General features: G+C 35.8%; 3 protein-coding genes and 2 pseudogenes across 4 annotated transcripts in view; 3 read left to right on the top strand and 2 right to left on the bottom strand.

Moving 5' to 3' along the window:
- The window catches only part of LOC110426175 (bZIP transcription factor 18), a 6470-nt gene extending 2672 nt beyond the window's left edge, over positions 1–3798 (bottom strand). Inside the window, 1 exon segment of the mRNA XM_021441331.2 lies at positions 3194–3798. Within this exon segment, the coding sequence (XP_021297006.2) occupies positions 3194–3681 (488 nt within the window). The 5' untranslated portion in view covers positions 3682–3798.
- Positions 3799–5484: 1686 nt separating this feature from the next.
- On the top strand, positions 5485–8210 carry LOC110426343 (RING-H2 finger protein ATL74 pseudogene; annotated as a pseudogene).
- Positions 8211–9731: 1521 nt separating this feature from the next.
- Positions 9732–11085, bottom strand: CHIL (Chalcone-flavanone isomerase family protein). Its single transcript, XM_021441553.2, has 5 exons — positions 10934–11085; positions 10746–10829; positions 10448–10603; positions 10123–10349; positions 9732–10035 (listed from the first exon to the last, which is right to left on the bottom strand). Coding segments are annotated over exons 1-5 (630 nt in total). The 5' UTR covers positions 10935–11085; the 3' UTR covers positions 9732–9873.
- LOC110426344 (taxadiene 5-alpha-hydroxylase-like) lies at positions 11019–15840 on the top strand (annotated as a pseudogene). The gene is made up of 8 exons (XR_016351894.1): positions 11019–11159; positions 12370–12451; positions 12562–12684; positions 12979–13086; positions 13926–14231; positions 14456–14924; positions 15051–15244; positions 15345–15840. The product of XR_016351894.1 is annotated as a taxadiene 5-alpha-hydroxylase-like (transcript).
- A 1355-nt stretch (positions 15841–17195) lies between these two features.
- Positions 17196–19447, top strand: LOC149526558 (taxadiene 5-alpha-hydroxylase 1-like). The gene is made up of 4 exons (XM_089785270.1): positions 17196–17975; positions 18126–18594; positions 18706–18896; positions 19004–19447. Exons 1-4 carry the CDS (start codon positions 17277–17279, stop codon positions 19304–19306), a joined length of 1662 nt encoding a protein of 553 aa, XP_089641396.1. The 5' UTR covers positions 17196–17276; the 3' UTR covers positions 19307–19447.
- The last annotated feature ends 4917 nt before the right edge of the window (positions 19448–24364 follow it).

Raw genomic sequence — 24364 nt, 5'->3', positions numbered from 1 at the left:
CTGATCTGATTTACTAATACAATATTGCAATTAAGTATTTATAGTTACTTCGATATTTCGGGAAGCATTTATGCCATCTCCTAATCATAATAGGAAAACAAGTCATCAAAATTCAGAAAAATATATAACATTGCATTTTCCTCATTAAGGAAATGAGAAAAGAAGCCATAAAAACATAGCCCATAAAAAAGCACACATAAATAGAAGACACCTCATAATTCACATGAATTTAATTCATAAAATACATAATTTTTTCTTTTATTTGGGGAAAGGGGGATTCGAACCCTGCTCTTTGAACAAGGAGACCATGTACCAATCAATGAGCCAAATGCTCGGATGTATTAATAATGCATACTTTTAAAAACTTCTTTAATGACATTCCTAAAATACCAAACTCCATTTATCAACGGGTGAAAAAGTCAAAAATGTACTTAGCAATTGGAGATTCAGATTATACAATCTCATACTCTGATCTGATTTACTAATACAATATTGCAATTAAGTACTTATAGTTACTTCAATATTTCGCGAAGCATTTATGCCATCTCCTAATCATAACAGGAAAACAAGTCATCAAAATTCAGAAAAATATATAACATTGCATTTTCCTCATTAAGGAAATGAGAAAAGAAGCCATAAAAACATAGCCCACAAAAAAGCACACATAAATAGAAGACACCTCATAATTCACATGAATTTAATTCATAAAATACATAATTTTTTCTTTTATTTGGGGAAAGGGGAATTCGAACCCTGCTCTTGGAACAAGGAGACCATGTACCAATCAATGAGCCAAATGCTTGGATGTATTAATAATGCATACTTTTAAAAACTTCTTTAATGACATTCCTAAAATACAAAACTCCATTTATCAAGGGGTGAAAAAGTCAACTGAAAATGAGAAAAGAAGCCATAAAAACACAAGCCATAAAGAAGCACATATAAATAGAGGGCACCTCATAATTCACATGAATTTAATTCATAAAAATACAAAAAAAAATTTATTTGGGGAAGGGGGATTCGAACCATACTCTTTAAACAAAAAGATCATATGCTAACCAATGAGCTAAATGCTCGGAGGCATCATTATGCATACTTTCAAAAACTTCTTAAATGAAATTCCAAAAATACCAAAAACTCCATTTATCAAGGACTGAAAAAAGAACTGAAAACAAGAAAGAAGCGATAAAAACATATCCCATAAACACGCACACAGAAATAAACGACACCTCATAATTCACGTGAATCTAATTCATAAAAATACATAATTTTTTTTTATTTAGGAAAAAGAGGATTCGAGCCCTACTCTTTGAGTAGGGTGATGATGCCTAAATCAATGAAGCAAATGCTGAGTAGCATCATAATGCATACTTCTAAAAACTTCTTCAATGAAATTCTTAAAATACCAAAAACTCCATTTATCGAGGGGTGCAAGACGTCAACCGAAAACAAGAAAAGAAGCCATAAAAACATGACCCATAAAAATGGGCACATAAGTAGAAGATACATCATAATTCACTTGAATTTAATTCATAAAAATACATAATATTTCTTTATTCGGGGAAAGAGGGTTCGAACCCTGGTCTTTGAGTAAGGAGATCATACACCGATCAATGAGCCAAATGTTCAAGTGCATCATAATTCATAGTTTTAAAAACTTCATCAATGAAATTCCTAAAATACCAAAAACTCCAATCAAGGGGTGAAAAAATTCAACTGAAAACAAGAAAAGAAGGCATAAAAGCATAAACTATAAAAAGGCACCAATAATAGAAGACACCTCATAATTCACATGAATTTAATTCATTAAAATACATACTTTATTTTTATTAAGGGGAAGGCGAATTCAAGCCCTGTTCCTTGAATAAGGAGATCATGTACTAATTAATGAGCCAAATGCTCGGCTGCATCATAATGTATACTTTTAAAACTTCTTCAATGAAACTTCAAAAATACCAAAAACTCCATTTATCAAGGGGTAAAAAAAGTCAACTGAAAACAAGAAAAGAAGCCATGAAAACATAACCCATAAAAAAGCACACATAAATAGAAAACACGTCATAATTCACATGAATTTAATTCATAAAAAAATACATACTTTCTTTTTATTTGGGGAAAGGGGATTTGAACCCTATCCTTTGCGTAGGGAGATGATGCACCAATTAATGAGTCAAATGCTTAATTGCGTCGTAATACATACTTCTAAAATACTTCTTCAATGAAGTTCGTAAAATAACAAAATTATCATTCATCAAAGGTGAAAAAAGTCAACTGAAAACGAGAAAAGAAACAATAAAAACATGGAAAAGCACGCATAAATAGAAAACACGTCAAAATTCACATGAATTTAATTTATAAAAATACATACTTTATTTTTATTTGGAGAAAAGGGGATTCGACCCTACTCTTTGAGCGGGAAGATCATGCACCAATGAACGAGCAAAATGCTTGGATGCATCATAACACATACGTTTAAAACCTTCTTCAATGAAGTCCATAAAATACAAAAAATTCCATTCATCAAAGGGTGAAAAAAGTCAACTGAAGCACTACATTGTTAAAAGAAAGTTAGGTCAACCAAAAAAACATAATGCTCATGAAACAAGAGAATGAGCTAAGAAGCATGTGCATGATCCATAAGAAAGCATCGAGACATAGGAAAAACCCATATAATTGACATCGATTAGTTCCAAAAAAAATGCATGCTTTTCACAAATTCTCCAAAATTCTTAGATACTTTCAAGTTCCCACGCCCCATGGAAAAACCATTTCCAAGTCGAATTTCTTAAGTTCCTCACTTATCTTCCTAAACTGCCCAACACCCCATCCGCACCCAACAAAAAGAAAGTCAACTTCACCATTACGATAAAGATAAGAAACGAACATTTCAACAAAACAATCATATGCCTATGACAAAAAATAATGAAACCAACCAAAAAGAAACAAAAAAAAAAACACTTTTTATACTAATATACAATCTTAAAAACAAAAAGCATATTACTTTGTTCTAATAACTTCCCCTTATAATCTACTGAAAAGAAACAAAATTCACAAACTTTACAGTAAAAAGTTACAAACTTCGAACTTCTTCTACAATTCCATGAGTACCCAACACCAAAATTACACAAATAAACCCAAATTCACTAAAACAAAAACCAAAAAGAGGGGAAAAAAAAAGAAGTAATTCCCAAACCTTTTAGCTCTCTTTGGGTCAACAGTCCACAATTCAGCAAGCTTATCAGGAGCCATAGCTTTCTTAGCTTCAATCGACTCCATCATCGAGCACCCATCAACCGAATTACTATACCTATGCCTTCCTTTCCCTCCTCCAGTACTCTTCTCCCCCATTCCCGACCCGCCACTCATTTCCTCTCCTCCTTTCGGGTTCTGACCCGACCCAGCACTCGAAGATCCGGCAGCAGCCCCTCCTTCGTCCGCCACCTTGGATGATCCACCCAGCTTCTCGATATCCATGTAACTGCAAAACAAGTCGTCCTCGGATCCCAGACCTTCGAACGGGTCCGATACGAGATCCAAGTCGTCTGGGATACGAAATTGGACTTCCGACTGTGCTCGCCTGTGGTTAGAACCTCGGAATGTGGTTGGGTTGGGGAAGGTGGACGACGCATTGGAGTGAATTGGCGGATCCGGATTGGGACTCAGGCTCGACGGATCCGGCATTTTGGTGTTGCTTCTCAGATTCAGATCTCAGGTAGAGAAATGTGAGGGAAAGAGAGCTGACTGTCTGTCCAAATTAAAATCTTTTCTCCTTTCTTAGCTTTCTTTGCTCTTCCTTCCTAATAAAAAAGAGCGTTAACATGGAATGAAATTTAATACCAAAACGACCTCGTTTTGTCACTTCACTAAGATGAAAAATATTTCATTTTATTTTTTTTCTTTAAATAGAAAACAATGAAATTTTTGAAAAAAAAAAATATTTCGATTTGAGTTCCATTTAATAATCGAAAAATTACTTGTTCAAAGAAAATATTTTTTTATTATTCAAATAAATGATCAATAATTTATTAATTTATCAAAATTTTCATTATAAATTTGTTTTCATTTTTATTTTTTCGAGATATCTTGAAATTTAAAACTTAATATAAAAAACATATCAAAACAAAAAAACTTCATCTTAATCTCCCTAAAACCCGAAGACATTGCTGAAGTATTACTACTAGTGAAGTGAAGCAGTATCTGTGGGACTAATAATGGCAGTGTGAGACATTTGGAAAAAGCTGCAACCATGGGACATGTTGCCTATGGCCTCAGATAACCTTCACATCCATTGCTTTCTTCACATCAAAGATTTTCAATACTGTACAAGGAGTATCAAGATTTTTTCAAAAAAGAATAAATGAGAAAGACATTTTCAATGAATAGAGAAGAGATGGATAACACTGTAGACATTGACATCGTCACGAGATGATAATAATAATTCAGATTTGATTTAACCATTGTTTATCTCTTTTTAAAAAGTAAGGTTTAAGATCCGAATCCTCTCATCACCCATATTTTTTTTAATAGTGAAATGGCAGTTTACTGTTTATGTATCAGTGTTCAAAGTGTATGACTCTTTTGTACAAGGGAATGACTAGAGTAACCATAAAAAATTGGTGATCTTGTGTTGATAATTATCTAATCCAACAGTCATCATCAAGTGGAAACATCTCAAATCCAATCTAATAGATAGATGGAGAGATAAAATGCAACATGCTATGTGTTTTTCAGAATGTGGATAAGCATTTGCGGATGTTGTTGGCATTGAAATTTGATAGCTTTCTGCTGCTGGATGGTCCTCTTTTTCTCTTCACCTACTAAAGCTATTGATGTTATTGTGAGGTTAGCCAAGAGTAGTTGAGAGGCATAACAACATGGGGTTAAAGAATTGATGGAACATGTAGGGACGGACCATTGGAACTGTGGATCAGATGGGGATGCAGTGTTAGACAAGTGTTACGGTGTGTGAAATCGAGGGTCCACATTAGACTCCAAAGGCAGGGCTTAAGACAGTGAACTCGACCGACACATGTGGACCGAGGAGCTCCTCCTAGGTGGCCAAGGAGATAGTGCCTTCAGTCACATGATCTCCATGTGCCCCCCAGTCTTTCTGTCAACAATGTAGTTTCACAGGTGTCTCTGCAAACATGAACATGTCTCCATCAAAAGGCAGACACTAGGATTAAAACCAGGGAGGAAATTGCCTTTGGCATCTGATTTGAGATGAAGTTTTGGCAGCTTTTGGGGCCATAACCAGGGTAAAAAATTGCTGTAGTTTTTTAACAGCATGGTAGATGCCTCCAATTTGTTTCTTTATAAGCTATCACAATCATTACTTGGTAGAAAAAACAAAGCTTTGCTTATCAAATTCATATGGTGAAAGCTGTAGTATCAGATTAGAATACATTAGATTTTTCTGCAGAAGCATAAACACATTGCCATTATCTCAAATATAAAAGGGATGCAAAGATGAGCATAGGTTAAAGTGAATAATCGAATTGCTTCACCTTTTAATTGCAGGAAGAGTGGGAAGGGATTTGGTGCTAAAGAATAAGCATTTTTTTTTACTCTTTTCTCCATAAACTAATTGCATTTATGTGGGATCAGGTGCCATAATCAAAAATTCCTTAGCCACCCTTTCCTTTTTCTACTTGTTTCTCAAGCCCAATCCTTGTGCCTGTCATTTTAATCTTTCAATAATGATATTGCAATGAAAAGACATCAAACAAATATCTATCTTAATTATATGTGTCCATTTGGTGCTTGGTATCTCCTCCCATCTGTAAACCAATGCCCTTTCCTCCATCCAGAAAAAGGCTATCAGCACCTTGATTACCCCTTCATATGTAGTCATCCCCTATCTCATTCCAGGACTATTTAGGTACAATCTGATCCTCTCTGTGTGAGTTCCAAGCAAAGAATTTCCAACTACTTCTGCTAGAAATTAGTAATCAATAGACCCTGGTAAGCCCAAATCATTGTACTCATAATCCAAATCATTTTCTACAATCCTTTTTGCTTTTTCCATGTATGGTGGTGATGATCTGATGGAGAAAGGAGTTAACAGGGTTATGGACTCTTTGTGGTTTTGGAAGCCATAAATTCTTTTGCACTCACCCTTTGATGTACCATGAAAGCCCTTTCTTTCTTTACTTTAGTTCCCAAAGAAGATGCTTTTTTTGGCTGTCTTTATCTAGTTGGAATCGTGACAGACATAACCATAACTCAGAGGCCCATATCTCTCCTTAGTTGAAAGCTGATGAACAAGAACCAAAAGAAAGAAAAGCATAAGCCCTCACTTTGATGTTTCCCATCACTCCACTTTCTCTATATATCAGCAGCAAGTGAAGCTTCAGCCTTTATTTCCCTCAACCACACATCCTTGCATAGCACGCTGAGACTCAGGGAAGTTGAAGCAAACAAGCAAAGGATATAGTTTTTTCAGCCAATGAGAGAGATGAATTCTCTTCTTTCAGTGTCCTTTGTGGTTCGATTCACAGAAGAAAGAACTGGGAGCAAAGAAGTTAGAAGCTTCTATGTCTAAGTTCATCAAAGAGGCTTAAAAGACAACATCCCAAAATTCAAAAGGGTAGTAGAATTTTCAACTCTTTCTATAGGCTTTTGGTGCTTGCCAATTGGTGATAGAAGCTGGAAATAGCAATGGTGACTCATTATCACCGTCCACACCGCCTTCTCCTTGACACACAATCAAGCGCGTCACCAACAAATGGAAACAGAACACGCAGCTCTTTCTCCAATGAAGCCAATTTCGACACCAATATGGTGATCATCCTGGCAGCTTTGCTTTGTGCACTGATTTGTGCCCTAGGACTAAACTCCATAGTGCGTTGTGCTTTGCGTTGTAGTAGAAGGTTTGCTTTTGAGACCCCAGATGAGACAGCAGCACGTCTAGCTGCAACGGGCCTGAAGAAGAGAGCATTGCGCCAGATTCCTGTGGCCGTATATAGTTCAGGGATAAATATAAAGGCTACAGATTGTCCAATTTGCCTAGGAGAATTTATTGATGGTGAAAGAGTCAGAGTTTTGCCAAAATGTCACCATGGTTTTCATGTGAGGTGTATAGATACATGGTTGCTGTCACACTCATCCTGTCCTACTTGCAGGCAATCATTGCTAGAGCAGCCAACTAGTTCTGATGCTGGTGCAGAGATGGAGGCCGGAGTCCAGCAACATGGGAATTCACCAGGAGGACAATCTGATGTTCCAGTTGCAGCAGATGAGGTTTAATTGATCCTGGTTTGAAAATAGTTCTCCACCAGATGAGAAAGCGGGCATAGAGTAGCTTTGTTAATGTTATTTGGCACTTTCTAAGTTGGTTTGTTTATGTATATGCATAGAGAGAAATATTGATTGCCACTGAATTGCAAATGAAAAAAGAATTTCTGAGGCTTGCTGTTTCCTCACATGCTTTGTGTTGGGAGATGGAGAATGTCTCCAGAGGGCTAGAGGATTATTGCTTTTTCCATGATTACGGGCAAAATGTCTACCAATCCATGTCCAATTGTATGTGATGAGTCTATTGGGAAATATAGTTGATGCACCTGTTTCAACCTTTGTATAGAAAGAAGGAATGTTATGCTGATGAAAAACTCTGATATTTTTGTAAGGAGCAGAATCACTCAACAAGGAGTTGGATAGTTTGATAGAAAGTTTCCAGATGTACCTGCAAATGAAACAGAACAGAGAGAGACCTCCTTAATTGCAGTCTGAACAGTAACTTTCTCCTACTTGCTTAATTTCAATTTCAGAATTGGTCTCTCAGATGTGGCCTTTCAACACACATAGAATGTGCCGCCAACTAGTCAATGGTTACAGGTGAAGTGGCCATTCAAAAGGAAACCAGTTCTGGGGTTTTGATTCCTTTGCTTGAGTTACATCCACTACAAAGCATCTATGCACTTTGCAAGCAAGCAAGCCCTCGGTGTCTAATTCTTAGCCTCAGCCCACATGACATTTGAACTGCTGTCATGCTGATGCAATATATATCTAATTCAGCAATTAGCAGTGATGTTCAAAAGTCATTTCATTTACCATTGGCTTCTGTAATTTTAGAGTACAAAGGGATCTTTCCTTTCAGTCAGTTTTTATGCCTCAACTCTTCATTGTCTTACTCTATTACCCAATTTTACACTTATGGATGCCTCAAAGAGTTGGTCCTTAGTCAAATAAAGGAATTCATTGGAAACAAATATGTTCTAGCTTCTGATTAAATGTTCTTCCTTCCTTTTCTTGGTTTGAATATAACATAGGAGCTTGGTTGCTTATAGAAACAAAACAGGAATGCCAAAGTAGGGTATCATTTCTCAAGCACTCAAATCACAAAACAAAGTGTAATGGGGATGGTGCACTTTAGACATATGGAAACAAAAGGAATCAACAATATGTGCTTATAGAATGGAATCTCAATTCTTCAAAAACTCATCTTTTTTTACAACCTCTTTCTTTACTGCTATGGTCTGTGGGCCTTGATTTTCTAGTCCCACACAAGAAAAAAATTCACTCATATGCACCACACTCCAATATTATCTTAGTATTGAGGATACCTGCAGGGTGATGAGGACATTTTTCCAAGGGCATCATTCATAATTGGACCACCCTCTTCCTTGACCTTGTTCATCTATGCCTATCTGTAAGATTTTTCCTTGATTCGAAGGATTGCAGCATGGAATTTTCCTTGGTCACTTGCCAAGCTTGGGCTGTATTTGCTTTATATATACGTGTGTGTATACGCGCATGCTGATACGAGGACAAAAGTATCACTGTAGTACAAAAGTTTGTCACGGAAGCATCCAGTTGGAGTGCTAGAAAGGCAATCTAAAGGAATTCAAATTGCCAATGGAATCTTTTGAATAATTGAATGGCCTTAACCACTTGGATTAGTGGTTTTAATCCTGTAATCAGGTCAAAAGCCTCCATTTAAAACAGCTGGCTGAAGATCTGTTTGCATTCAATCTTGCGGTCGAGATTCAAGTAGGAGGAAATGTCAGGTTTTTTGGACAAAACTTACATGGAAAGAGAATCTCCCAAAGGAGAAGCCGTGTTGTTCAACTATGCCTGGCCATTTCTTTTCGGGTTAATTTGCAAAAGGGTGTCAATGAGTGATCTTATCCTTGGAAAGTCACTGTTGTTGATTGTTCCTCCTGATCTAATCAATGAAAATATGAGGTACAAGTTTGGTTTTACTTCTACTTTTCTAGAGATGCTAAGATCAACGTTAACAATGTTTGATTCTAACGCCAGTTGCGTATCATTTATAGCTTTACAATCTGAATCTGATCTCCTTTTACAACTCTTATCAAAGATTGCTTTCTTCGTTCCGGTGGGGGGAATTTTGCTTTTGGTAGGAGATGAAGGCAGGGATGCAGGGAATTCATGCAGAAGTTACTTGCTTTACTTTCTCTTTTTATATATAGGCAACTTCATGAACTTCTTAACAAGTTAATACTTCATTTTCGATCAATTCGATTAATTTTCACAGCACATTTGATTAAAATTCGAATAGAATTAACTGTTTACACAACTTTATCAGAGTCTCTCCTAAAGAGAAATACATGTAAAGGGTATACTAGATTGAAGCAGTGATTCTTGATAGAAATATGGTGAGGGCATATTGTTTATGGCATATGGTTCCTTTAGGCAATCAAGCTTATCAGATAAAAGATGAAATCAAATTCTTTTACACTCTTTTTTTCTTTGTTTCAGTCATGCAGTCAAAGGAAATTGAGTTCTAAAATTGGCAAAACTCCAACTTTCACATCATAATTTTATTGGTACAAAGAAGCACAACAAACAGGATCATTCTAAAGCAACCTTCCAGGGAAGGTTGTGAACTTATAATTAGACAAAATAGGCTCATTTGCATAACTGGGCAGAGAGGGCATTAGCTAAGGAGGTTATGGTAGTAGCGGACACTCCCCTTGTTCCTCCCAAGTACCATTTCTTGATCATCTCAACCACATTGGCATTCTCCACTTTGATTTTCGCTTCCTCCTTCCCCTCGGTAGTAAATGCAATCTGCACATACACACACACATACACTATTGGTACAGGAATGATTGATTTTTTAAGGAGAAAACATTACTCGTAAGCTTCAAGATATACCTCAGCAGTGCATGAATTTGCAGGAAAATGGTATGTGATGATCGAATTCTTCTTGAAATACTTAGACTGGAAGAATTCGACAAGTTTCTCCAAGGCTTCTTCCTCTTCCTCCTCGTACTTATCATCCGCTGCCAATCTGTCCCTCACAGCACTCTCCAGCTGCACCCCATATTGGGAACCTTTGATCTCCTTAATCACCACAACTCTCAGAAATTTCTCCACTGGAGCTGCAGGCAGCATAGAATTAAAGAAAGGGATTACAATAGTTCTTGAAACAGATTGCAATGACAATCTCTTGAATAATGGGAAATTGAGTGTTATGTACCATTAATAAGAGCCTCGAAGAAGTCATCATCTTCTGCTAGCACGTTTCCAGGTTTTCCCTTCCATTGTTGTAAGTGTCCTGCAACTTCAGGTTCAAGGTAAACTCCAATTGCTGTGAACTTGATTTGGAGAAAGTGAATCTCAATGTCAGTAATTCCTGCAGCAGAGCCCCAACAGAAGGTCATTAGACACAGGACATTCATGTAGGAACAAAAAGGTACTAACCTCAGACTGTTTCTCAGACTTTTAATTTGTTTCAAGGAAAAGAAGTACTACAGGATAGTGAGTAAAATTCTTACCATAACCTAGAAGGGACAATGGCTTGGTAGTTGTGATTTGTGGGGGGAAAGGGATTTCATCAACCATTACCATTTCAGTACCCACTGCACCAAATCCAAAAATGAAAAAAAAACAGCAACTCTTCATTAAGAAAGAAGAACAAATGGTATAATCAAAGCAGCACTAAATTGAAAGAAAAACCACTTACTACTTATCTTTGCAGGAGATTGAGAGCTAAATTAGTCAAAGAAAGCAATGATCAGGAGGCAAAAGCTGGTTCAGGTTTTCCTTTTTCTATAAGGAATGACAAAGCTGAAGAGTGCTGCTGCCTTTATACCAATGCATTAATGTTAGTACCAATCCTCACTGACATACCATTAGCATAGCTAACACTCCATGCTTCTGTAAGTCTTGGGATAGCAAGAGGGTGGTAGGTAAGGGAAGTTGAGAGCTTGTGATTCATCTCATTTTCTCCCATTTGACTTGCAATTACTACATTCCCACTTATTCAGTACTCTACATATCATGGTTTTGAGAATTTTTTATTTAATTTTGTACATTCAACTATCATATGCACATGAATACTGAATTTTTCAATAAAATATTTAACAAGATTAATCGAAAAAATCCACATAATATAATTACGGTCATTTTTATTATCTTTTCGAACACTTTTTAAAATTAAGGAGATAAAATTGGGATTTTGATGGACTATAATCTTCTCTTTACCTAACAAGTAATGGCCCTATATCATTAATTTGGCTTATGTACAAAGTTTAGCAGAATTTGTGCTGCTGCTGTTCATGTTACAACATTTTTTCTATTTGAGGGAATTCAGCTACCAACGTGTGATGCTAACTACCTTTCATGTTACCTACCCCCTTTTTGATCCTAGTTTTAATCATCAGTTGGTGGCAGCTTGTAAGAAATCAGCTACTAAGACCCTTGCCCTTTGACTCCGTCAATAGGCAATCACTATTCTTTTTCTAATTCTAGTGTTAATCAGCCTCTTTTTAAGTGATTAATCGAATTAGATAGGTTAATTCAATTAATAATAGAATTAATCAGAATTTTTTTATAATATTATTATATATGTTACAATTTATAAATGATTTATATACAAATCGATTAATTGGTTAATTAAAAAAATTTAATATTGAAACAGGTCAAATTAATCGATTTAACAGTGATTATTTTCGGATTAATTGAATTGTTTTAACTAAATTTTTTTGATTAATTCGATTTTAATAGAAAATTGCTCAACTTTACCTAAACTTGGCCTAATAATAATTCCTGCTTTGTCTTATGGTCTTTCCTTGTCAAAATGTACCAAAATATTGAGTGGGGCAGAAGGCTTTTTCATAAGCTACTAGCATTCACAAGCATTTTGTCAGGGCAATGGAGATTTTTTTGATGCAATAATAAAGTTTGAAAGTGACTGTTGCTACAGATCAGGTCCACTTGAAACAAAAGCATTTCATTCAAAGAGAACAAAAAAAAATTCAGATATCATACATTAGTTGAATGAATCAAGACCATAAGGGATAGGTACATGAACATTTGATCTAGTACATGCATCACTTTCCATGATGCTTGAACACTCTCCATTGCATCCTGGACTGATCAGAGTTGTTTGTTTTCCAGGGCTTTTCTTACCATTTATTGCAGTACACTGTAGAGAGCAGCAGATATGGGCATGGCAAGGACTTGTGTCATACAGAAAATTGTAATCAAAATGATTTGCATGATCAAATGTCATTACATTTTTTTTGAAAATGGAGAGTGTTTCTTTCATTCCCTTCTCTCTGATAGTAATTTATAGCACTCTGGTTGTAGGTTTTTGATATCTGAATTTGATTGCTTGACATTGACAATGGCTCAAAGGGCATGTTGCCTAAGGAAATGCATACCTTCAGGCGAGCATTCAAGATCGATCCCTAGTCCAACATGTTTCTTAAGGTGGCGTTTGATGTTTTACCATTTCATCATGATTTCAATAGAACGTGACCGTTGAATAACATTATAGAGTTTGGTTTCTTTGAATTCCTTGGAACTGTGTCAACTGTGATGTGAACGTTTTGCACCATAATACTAAGGAACTAATTAGTCAAAGCTTCTGTACTTAGTTTCAATAATCATTATTTCTTTCTTAAACTAAATTGCAAATTGCATGAAAGTTTTTACTAGGCACAATCATTAAATAATTTGATTTTTGTTGTTACTTGTTATACTGAGCCTTTTTCCTGTGTATAGGAGAATTTGAGTTTTTCTGGTGGCTAAAGAAGGGAGCAGTGGAAAGTTTAGGAGTATGCATAGGGAAGGCACAACCTTTGAGGCTTTGATATCCACAGATGATAGCAGGTAAAATAGCCTTGGTTTAAGGTTGACACCATGAAAACATACTTGAGTTTTCAGATTAAGTTTTTGCAAGTTTTAAAGCATACATAAAAACAGGTGACACAGATCATCCATGGTATCATACAGATATGTTGTTCATGATGAACCCGTAGCTTATGTTATCTGATGATCTTATGCTTAGGTTGTTTATATTAATTGCAGTTGCTGAACATAGTTTATCTACTTGAAACTACAGGAAAACCATGTCTGCTGAACTGCAGTTAATATTACCTTTTCATTAGCCTATGCTGATTGGAAAACTGGCCATGGGGTCGTTGACATGAAATTTTGAATGAATATTCTTTAAACAACATTTTTTAAGCAAATAGATAATTGTTATATCAGAAGAATATGTTGCTGACTTTTGGGGTTGCCAATCAAAGGCGCCCCCTTCCTTGTCCTAAACTAAACCAATATGAACCAGCGAATGGACATCCTGCAAGCAAGCTCTTTGACTTTGTGTGGTGAATACAATAATAATTAGTCAGTTTCTTGTTTCGGTTCTGTCAGCCAAAGCAAGAAGCAACGAGTTCTTTTTCTTTAAACATGTAAAATACAAGCATGTGAGTACAAGAAGATGTTTGCTTCTCAAATTCTTTGTCTCTTGGTTTAAAGATCCTAGTAAAATGTGCAAAGACTTTAAATCAGTAGCTCTATTCAATCAGGCTTGTAACACTTGCAATGGAAGTCCTGTTTAAGCTTAAAGAGCTTTGTTCTGAACTCAATTGAGCGATAACCATTATCTTGATAACCCTGGTAACTGTTTCTTGCATACTTTAAATTTAGAATCTTCCCTCTTTCAGGTAAGAAACTTCCTCTAGGGTCACTGGGACTTCCACTCATTGGGGAGTCCATAAGCTTTGTCAGGGCGCATAAACATGATCAAACTGTCGATTGGATTCAAAAGCATGTAAACAAGTATGGACCAGTATTCAAGACCTCACTCATGGGTTCAAATGCAGTGTTTTCGACTGGCCAAGCTCGTAATTGTTTCATATTCAGTGGGAGAGACAATGGCATTGCGAGCAACCAAGTTGGAACTGCAGCAGGCATACTTGGAAAGCACAGCATCTTTGAGCTTCCAGGGCTTTGACATAAGATTGTCAGAGGTGCAATATTGAGCTTTTTGAAACCTGAAAGTATCCAAAGATTTGTTTCTGCAATGGATTCATTAGTCCAGCAAGAAATGTTCCAAGTAACGATCCAACATCTATAAGATACATCAGTTTCAGGAGAAGCCAAAACATTTGCCATCTATCTGAAGTAGATAAAATTCAAGAAACAGCCAGTTTATTTACTCTCTTAATCTTTTCTTTTTCTCTTCTGAGAACAGGAACTAAGCGGTACAGATACAGTTAAAATGGTGACACTAATAAAAAAGATCACTTTCAATGTCAGCTGCAGTTTACTCTTCAGATTACAAAGCAAGGAGGAAGATTATCTGTTTGAAGATTTTATTGTTGCCATCAAAGGTTTATGGGCTATCCCATTAAAATTTCCAGGGACTGCATACCATAAGGCATAGCAGGCACAAGGCAGAATATCTAGGCTTCTCTCCAAACTAATAAAAGGAAGGAAGAAGGAAATAGACGAAGGGAGCAAAGGCTCTTTAGATGACAATGATCTTATCTCCAGTCTGCTTATCCTGAGAGATGAAAATGGTGATCCATTACTAGAGGAGGAAATCATAGATAATGTGATCTCTGTAATGATTGCTAGCCATGATACAACATCATTATTCATCAGCCATTTTATGAGAAAACTTGCAAGGGATACCGAGGCTTTTGCTAAGGTGCTTCAAGGTAGTGGCTAATTATGGTTTGCTTGAACTGTTTGATTCAACTTTGATTATTGGTAAATTGTTCTTTTTCATTTTCCCATTTTTAGCTAATTCACTAAATTGCTTATGAGTAATTGCATCGTTATAGAGCAAAAGGAAGTAGCTAAGGTCATTGAAGGAAAAGATGGAAAGCTTATCAGTTGGAGTGACATCCAAATTATGAAGTATACATGGATGGTAGCCCCAGAGCTGCTGAGGTTGAATCCTCCAGTTTTTGGCAACTTCAATTGTGCTCGGAGAGATACAATCTTTGATGGCTTTGACATCCCCAAAGGATGGAAGGTAAATTAGTTCATGTGGTTGTGATTTTTGAGTCATGTATAATAAGCTTTAAGCTGCATGTAGATGAAAGTCTAACATGTCTAGCATATAAGAATTGCAGGTGTTCTGGTTTGCAGCGGCTACACACATGGACAAGAACATTTTCAGAGATCCAGAGGTGTTTGATCCTGGAAGGTTTGAGGGTTAATCGAAACTGCTTCCTTCTTACAGTTATGTTCCATTTGGAGCAGGCACCTGGATCTGCCCTGGAGGTGAATATAAGAGAATAGAGGCGCTTTTGATAATCCATCATCTGATAATGAACTATCAGTGGACAGAACTGATTCCTGACGAGCCTATATCATGTGATCCAATGGCCTATCCAGCCATGGGCCTTCCTGTCAAGCTTCATTAAAGGAGTGATCAACTTACAAAGGATGTGTTAATATAAGCCAGAAGTTTATGCCTGGACTGCAGTGTCTTCTGAAATGCTACAATCTTTCATGCTTCAGTTAACAGCTATACTGTATCAATTAGCGACTGTACCTCATTATGAACACAACGCATAATATCGTGATAAAAGATGATCAACCTCAATCCAAAATTTTCTCTTCTCATATCAACATTGATGGTAGGAATGATACTGGATAAGCTTAATCAGGCTTACTTATGCCTATAAAGACTGAACAATTTGAGTATTTTCATTGCGAAAATCTGCTGATTGGAGGAATCTTCATACCTGCAGAAGTTAACTACCATAGCTGTTTTTACTTACCTCTGTTTTCAATATACCATGAAATTTTTTAAAAAAAGAAAAAAACTACCATAGCTTTATTTTGGTGCCACTCTTAGAGCTTTTTTGTTGTCTTAGCTAGCGTTAGATTACTTTCTTCGAACCAAATGAGGGTTTTATTATCTTCATAAACATAAACATGCAAAGGCTTTATTATATCATAGGACAAGATCCAACTTGTAGGGATACACAGGGGGGGTCAGTTGCTTCTGGTACACACATGAACATGAACATGAACATTTTTTGAAGATCCAGAGAAGTTTGGATGTCTCTCAAATCCTGTCAAGATTTAAGGTTTCGTTCAAAACCTTCCCCCCTATATTCCAACATCCCAAGAATCTATCTTGGAGCAGATTGTATCCGAATTGATAATTCATCATTTAATTACTGAAAAAATTGGTTGGAAGAAATCTTTGGCTGATAAGCCTTAAATTTCTGTGTAGATGTACTAATACACCAATGACTTCTCGTGACTATGGTATAGATGTAGTGATGTAGATGAGAAAATTTTTCAAGCAAAAACCAGTCTGACAGCATCATAAAGTAAATTTCTATGAACAATGATTCTATAGAGTATTATGATCAGTTGGTCGCTCCTCTTTTTTGTAGTTTTCTGAAGATTACTAGTGAACAAGTTATCCATTGCTTCTGCAACCTGAAGCTGGCTCAAAATGTGTAGTTACATGTCTAAACTGTAAAGGACATTAGAAACATTGAAATGTAGACCGCCCCAATGAAATTATTACTTAGTTTTTAGATGATTAATGATCAATATCCCTTCCATATCTATTGTTAACAAGATAATTTACTTGTTGTATTATCCATATATCGACACAGAAATAAAAGGCTTATCACTAAAATCTACTAGTAATGGCAGCACTTATGGTACCCATTATTGAGTAGTTTGCGTCCAACTTCTTCAAGAAATAATAATTTCTAAAAATGACAGCAACTTAAGCAGGGATCATATTGATGCCAAATAAATTCCTTTGATAAAGGATTTGAAGAATTCAATGTTAGCACAGTTTCCAAAGTGTCATTTCAAATTAATTAATTGCTTGTCCTTCGTAGTTATTGAGCAAAGACAGCTAATTACTTCCCTTGTCAATGCCGTCCAAGACAATAAGACAAAATCACATAAATTTTTAGAATATGATGACTGAAAGCCTGGTGCTTAGAAACAGTCAAGCAAGCAATAGGTGACCAGATGACTTGGTAAAGATGACTTCATAGCTTAATCATGGATGGCTAACAAACTCTATGCAGACTGCTTTTCTAACCCCAATGACGCCTTACTTCGCTTGTGGACAATATTTTCAAACTAAAACACGGTTTCTTTTGTTGGGGACATTGTACCGTACTGTTGCTCAAGCCCAGTTTAGAATGAGTTATGTGTTTATAAATTGCTATGGTTTTGGCCTTTACATCCTACTCAAAACAAGAATGGATATCCTGCCTGGCCTTCCAGAGCCTTCTTCTGACTTAAAACTACAGTTCACATCCATAGTTTTGGCAACTCTAGTTGCTGTCCTTTGCTGCTTCAAATTTATAGTCTCACCACTTCTAGGCAAGAAACTCCCACCAGGTTCATTCGGGTTCCCACTTATTGGGGAGTCTATCAGCTTTGCAAGGGCACAAACACAAGACAGGACTCCTGAATGGATTCTGAACCGGATCAAGAAGTATGGACCGGTATTCAAGACCTCCATCATGGGTGCAAAAATGGTGGTTTTGACTGGCCAAGCAGGAAATCGTTTTGTATTTAATGGTGGTGACCATGGGATTTCATGCAATCAACCAACCTCAGTGGTCAGGGTGCTCGGGAAGTACAGCCTTTTTGAGATGTCAGGGTCCCGACACAAGCTTGTCAGGGGTGCAATAACCAACTTTCTAAAACCAGAAAGCATCCAACGGTTTCTTGCCAAAATGGATTCTCTTGTCCAGAAACAATTACTCAAGGTAGGATTGGGAACTCAAAGTAGATCTTGCTCTGACACCAACTGTTTATCTGTTTATATCAATTACTTGATTGAACAAGATTCAAGCTAGTTAAAGTTCAAGCAGCTTTCATTAAGATTGTCTGTTTTCGTTCCTCTTGCTGATAAACAGGAACTTCATGGCAAGGATTCAATAAAAATTGTGCCACTAATGAAGAAGATAACATTCAATATAACCTGCAGTATATTTTTTGGATTACCTGACGGCAAGGAGAAAGATGAGCTATTGAAAGATTTTTCACTCACTGTCAAAGGAGTATGGGCAATTCCATTCAATATTCCAGGGACTGTATTTCATAGAGCAATGCAGGCGCGGCGCAGGGTCTGTAAGTTGCTTTCGAATCTGATAATGATCAGGAAAAAACAAGAAGAGGAAGGAACAGTTGATCCTAACGATGACAACATTATATCTAGCCTCCTTGTTCTGAGGGATGAAAATGGACTGCCTTTACTAGAGGAAGAAATTCTTGATGTTTTCCTTTCATTGATAATGGCTAGCCATGATACAACTGCAATTCTACTGACCCTCTTCATAAGACACCTTTCTAGGGATGCAGAGGTATCAGGAAAGGTGGTTGAAGGTATACATAAATTTCCCATTATTGTTTGAATTAGGATCTTCTGATGCATATTATATAATTTGCCTGTCAGGATTAACTTGACATGGTCCTGAACCTTTCATTTCATTGTAGAACAAAATGAAGTCGTTAAGGCCATGAACACAAATGGTGGAAAGCTCACCTGGAGTGAAATACAGATGATGAGATATACATGGAGTGCAGCTCAAGAGCTCGTGAGGGTAAATCCCCCAATGCTTGGCAGTTTTCGTCTGGTAACCAAAGACATTACATTTGATGGCTATGACATTCCCAAAGGATGGCAGGTATAGTCATATTGGTTCAAAGTAATCTTATTGACTAAGAAAGCAGGAAAAGTATTTTCATGAGATGCAAATTTTGATTACAGAGTCCTAACTCATAATTTGTACAGATATTTTGGGTGGCTCCAGGCACTCACATGGACAGCAACATATTTGAAGATCCTGAGAAGTTTGATCCATCAAGATTTGAAAACTCATCAAAATCATTCCCTCCATACACTTACGTTCCTTTCGGAGCAGGGCCTCGAATTTGCGCCGGAGTAGAATTTGCTAGAGTTGAAGCATTGCTGATAATCCATCATCTTGTAACAAAGTATAGTTGGACAGAAATGATTCCTGATGAGCCTATCACCCGCGAACCAATGCCATACCCTGCCATGGGACTTCCAGTCAAGCTTTATCCAAAGAATTGATAACCTAGAAGGCCAAATTTTAGAAACTTATATGTGGCCTGGAGATTTTAGAATGAACAGATAAAATCATGAGATACTTTGGTTTGATTATTTATTGTTTTGAGTAAAACTATTTACTGCAATCTGAGATTTTGATCCTAACCCTCTTTTTCGGATGCCTAGTACTAACTTAACCTTAACCAGTTTAGTCTGCAATCTGCATACATCAGTAATTAGGAGCTGAACAAGTCCAAAAAGCTTGGCTAGGCTACATTTTTAACACTATTTTCGATGGAAGGAAACATTTTTTAACTTACCAATCTCATTCTAAAAGACTTGAAACAAGGCTTTTTTTTTTTTTGAAGATTAAAGTCATTTTCATTAAAGCTGGGTGAAATCCCCTATATACACAAAAAGGAGGGGACCTAGCTAGGGGAACTTGGTCCAGGTGCCCTTCCTGAAGCTTGGCATGCAAAAAGGCCAACTGAAGTCAAAATGCTATACAACTACAAAATATTAATATTAGTCAGACTCAAAAATTACAGCCACCTTCAAACAGCCAAAAAGGGCGAAAGGAGAGCAAGATTGAGAAACATGACCATTTTGGATGCTTCTCTCTCTTACAAATCCAAGCACAAGCAGAACAACCCAATAAAGCTGATAGGCCCTATTATGCATAAAGGATCTGCACCCACAACTTAGCAGTAGACTTGAAACAAGGATTAACTTCTGCTATTGTAAAAGAGAACTCTGAGACTAACAATCTTACAGGAAAGGTAACTCTTAATCATTTGATCTATCTCATTCAAACTCAATTCAACACAATTCTAGTAGTTTGAAATCAGTTTTGTGGCCTTTGGCCTATGGCTTTATTGCTTAAAGAAGTAATGAAGACTTCCCTATTAAATATGCAAGGGGGGAAGGTGATTTTTGGTCTCTTAACCAATACCATTTGTTCAAGAAGTAATAAAAATGATAGCTTCTCAAGCAGGGAATGTGCCCACAATCCTGAAGATAAAGCCAAAGTTAAAACCACCGTTCGTTAAGTATAGTTTATCATAAGTTAATTGCCTGTCTTTTTTTGTAGCTTTCTGAAGATTAAGACAGCAAACTGTTACTTTTTTTAAAAAAAAGGACAGCTAACTGTTTTCATGTCTTAAGCAGGGGCTAGGACAACAGACAACATCACAAGCAGCCTGTCATTACAATACCAGATGACTTGGTAGCTTAAGTCTTGATAACTGACAGGCAGGTTGATGCATATAATGGTCGGTAGCCACCTAGAGAAAGACACTTATTCCAACTACCTAACCTTGGTTCGATTTCGATTCCGAAACTAATTTCATTAACTTGGGAAGCAAGAAAATTAGTTCCAGGGTAACATGGGGTGCAAATTTTATGTACAAGTCCTAATTTGCAATGTTTGTTCAAATATTTTGGGTGGCTGTAGGCACTCACAAGGACAACAAGTCTAGCCTTATATTACTTGAACTTGAGGGTGAGTGTTGGATACTATTATGCATCTACTATTGGTTTGTTCAATTCTTTACATGTTAGATTGGAAGCAATGTTCAAACTATACTTGGGAAAACTTAAGTTTAAGGCTTTTGTACTTATTAAATGAATCAACAAGTTTCGGGTTTTTGAAAGATCTTGAGAAGTTCTATTTTATATTACCCAAAACTTCAGAATGAGTGTTGCATACGGATATGTTTCATTAAAAGAGATTTAATTTTTTTTTAATTTTTTTATATATTCAAGAAATTAAATCATCATAGTTATATCCGTTGATTATGTATTGAATAAAAATATTTTTAGAAATATAAAAAGTCAAAACAACATAGGTTCCATCGATCATTATTTGAGAAACTCATGGAAATCATTGCCTCCTTGTACTAGTGTTCCTAGGAGGGTCTTGAATTTGTATTGTAGGGGGAATTAGCTAGACTTGAAACATTGCTTGATCATAATCCATCATCTTGTAACAGCGATAGGGTTGGAAAGAAACAATTCCATATCCTTCCTGCCATGGAGCTTGAACTTAAGTTTTACCAAACCAAAAATGAGAACCTAAGTTTAAAGCTACAAGTCTTGTCAATGATGATCCACAATCAATACATGTCATTGATGATGTGATTCATTCAAAATTAAATCCCATAACAGTTCTCTCTTGATAGTTTCACGTGAAAAATTTAATTACTTCTTTTGACTTACATCACTCTCTTGTTGATATGTCCATGTGACACTATTTGACAGTCCCATTGAGACTTCTCTTTACATAAAGTTATAGATGTTCATGGAGTGTTACATTTTAAGCCCACTCATCAATTTGCCAAGAATAGCCCCAACTCAATGTCAATCCGTCCATTAACCAAAAACAAAACTATAGTAATTAAATAAAATATTTAATATAAAAAAATCCTTGAACAATATGTATTTTGTAATTAAATTCATATATTTTTATTATACTCAATTAAATCTTTTTTAATTTATATTTTTTATCTAATTGAATTCTTATCTCATAACAAAAATATAACCACGATATTCTTAACTACAATTGTCACTTCTTGTACGTGTGAGATCTAACATCACATATTGATCTATAAGCTTTATTATGATTCCGTGTGTACAACAACTAACAACTGTCATTAAGCATAATTTATTATATTTCAATTATAAGATAAGGATTCAATTGTGTAAAATAATATGATAAGGGTTAAATTGAATATGATAAAAATGTAAGAGTTTAATTGTAAAAATACATGTAGTTGAGAGATTTTTTTATTATTATTTTATCTAAATAAAACACATTTTACATGCTATTTTTTTGGAAAAAGAAAGTGGGAAAGGTTTGCTGACGTGGAAGTCATGTGGCGAACGTTTAAAAAAACGGTTGGCGAGAGGGCGGAGCGTGTGCCCGCGTACACTCTGCATGCACTATAGTCGTGCGACCACGTGCCCTTTCCCGCGCCATCCAACCTGTCGCATTCCCGCTCTCTCCACCGTCCGATCAAACCTCAACGGCCCTGATTCCCCGACAGCCAGACACGACCGGTCCTCGTGGAAGAACATTTCAATCACAGCAAAGACCTGCTTCTCCTGCCCCACCTCATCTCCCACGGCACTCAGGTAGGCTGTCCCCTGCATTCCGCATCAGTTGCAACCCTCTAAAATCAACCAATAGAAAATCAAACTAATCTAATTACAATAAAAAAAGAGCTCTTTTCAAAAATACCACTAATATATAAGGTATTTTTGAAAATAATTCTTTTAATAATTTTAATTATTTTTAACTAAAAAAAATTAATTTTGAATAAAATTATTTTTAATAAAATTGATACATATGTTTAAGTTCACGTCTCAAACCGACTCATATTGTTTGAGTTTTTCTTGCCAAATCATTTATCTCTAGAATATTTCTTATCAAAAATTTTTTTTGAGCATTTTGAAATAATTTTTATACACAAAGAAAAACTTTTTAATGTTTTAAGCATTTTTAAGTATTTTTAGAGTGATTTTTAATATATAAAAAAATCTTTGAGCATTTTGACAATTTTTTATCAAGTAAACATTTTCGTTGATTATATTATTAAATGAAATATGGTGTTTCATTTGAAGTTGTTAATTTTATTAAATAAAATTCAGTAATTTTCGTAACTTTTAGACGTTGCATAGCTAGTTTTTAAACATTATATCACTAGTTTTTAAGTATTACGTTACTAATTTTTAAATATTATGTTCTTGATTTTTAGATATAATGTGATTGGTTGATATTATATTGCATGACTGTAAGCATTGTGTAACTTAAGTATTATCTAAAAATTAATTACACATTGTTTAAAAATCAGTTTCGTAATACCTGAAATTAATCGCTTAATATCTAAAAAATTAGAAACACAATGATTAAATCATGTAATATCTAAAATCAGTTTTGCAATACTTAAAAATCAATAATGTAATACTTAAAAACTAGTAATGTAACTTAATAACTAATTGATTTGCTTGCTCGTAACTAGGTTTAAGTTGTTAAAGTTATACAGTTTTTTAATTTATAAATATGTCTAATCAATTTCAATTCCTTAATTTTGAGGTTCTATGAATAAATCAATAAACTCAAAAATCTAAAACATATACCTTAATATCATTTTTACTTTTTGGAATGACGAGAAAGAGCTGGATGGTGAGATATACAAAAAAAGAAAGAAAAAAAAATCGAAATTATTTTAATTTGTTTAAAATTATTTAAAATGTATTATTGTCAAATTATGTAAAAAATTAACTAAAAATAATTAAAATTATAATAAAAAATATTTTTAAATTAAACTTATAAAGATAGTTATTTCTCATAATTTTCTTGTAAAAAAATTCATATGCAAATAATCTTTTAATCCTGATAAATTAAAAGGTGAGAATCTTAGGCCAATGAACAAAAGGTTGCACGAAGATCTCGTGAGGTTTGTATGTAGAGGATAAGAAGGGTTGGAATTTCCTGGAAGTGACGTGTGTGTCAGAAGCCAAAAAGCATCACCCATCACCCGGGTCTTGATCACGTTGAATCCGACGAGGAAAAGGAAAAGCTACAATATAAGAGCATCATTCATCCAATCTTGACTCTCCCAAGAAACCAGAAAGATCAATCAAATACGCAATCCAATCTCTTCTTCCCTTCAAAGCAAACCCTGTTCATCTTTTTGTTTCCTGGCAAACGAGAATCTCTCTGTGTGTCTCTTCCAGGAACAGAAAGACAGCAATGACGGTGGCGGGTAGCAGTGTTGGTCGTGGTGGAAGCGTTTGTCTTCAACGTCAGGATCATCCCTGGGATATTTCATTTAACGTTCGGAATGGCTGTCGTCGTGCATGCTCTTTGATGGCGTCGAAACCTAGAACGACCAAGATCTTGGCATCGTCGTCCAATGTGAGTCTGCAACCATTGCCGAAGAAGCGGCAGGAAGAGAGGAAGCGGGACGAGTTGTTGTACGAGAAGATCGACGAGTGGATGCAGGATTCGGTGGTGGAGATCGTTAAGAAGTTACCCGAATCTCCCCTCTTGGTGCACGTGTATTCCGACGACAACACGAC

Source organism: Theobroma umbraticum, unplaced genomic scaffold, assembly GCF_002168275.2.
Source record: "Theobroma umbraticum cultivar Fairchild unplaced genomic scaffold, ASM216827v3 scaffold_55.0, whole genome shotgun sequence".
Classification (NCBI taxonomy): Eukaryota; Viridiplantae; Streptophyta; class Magnoliopsida; order Malvales; family Malvaceae; genus Theobroma; species Theobroma umbraticum.
This window is presented reverse-complemented; position numbering and strand designations above follow the sequence as displayed.

Coding starts and splice junctions, on each gene's coding strand:
- CHIL (XM_021441553.2), bottom strand. Junction 10,604..10,745: donor ATTGTCCCTTCTAGGTTATG/GTAAGAATTTTA, acceptor GCTCTGCTGCAG/GAATTACTGACATTGAGATT. Junction 10,036..10,122: donor CAAATTCATGCACTGCTGAG/GTATATCTTGAA, acceptor GTGTATGTGCAG/ATTGCATTTACTACCGAGGG.
- LOC149526558 (XM_089785270.1), top strand. CDS start 17,277: ATGCAGACTGCTTTTCTAACCCCAATGACGCCTTACTTCGCTTGTGGA. Junction 17,976..18,125: donor TCCAGAAACAATTACTCAAG/GTAGGATTGGGA, acceptor GCTGATAAACAG/GAACTTCATGGCAAGGATTC. Junction 18,595..18,705: donor ATCAGGAAAGGTGGTTGAAG/GTATACATAAAT, acceptor ATTTCATTGTAG/AACAAAATGAAGTCGTTAAG.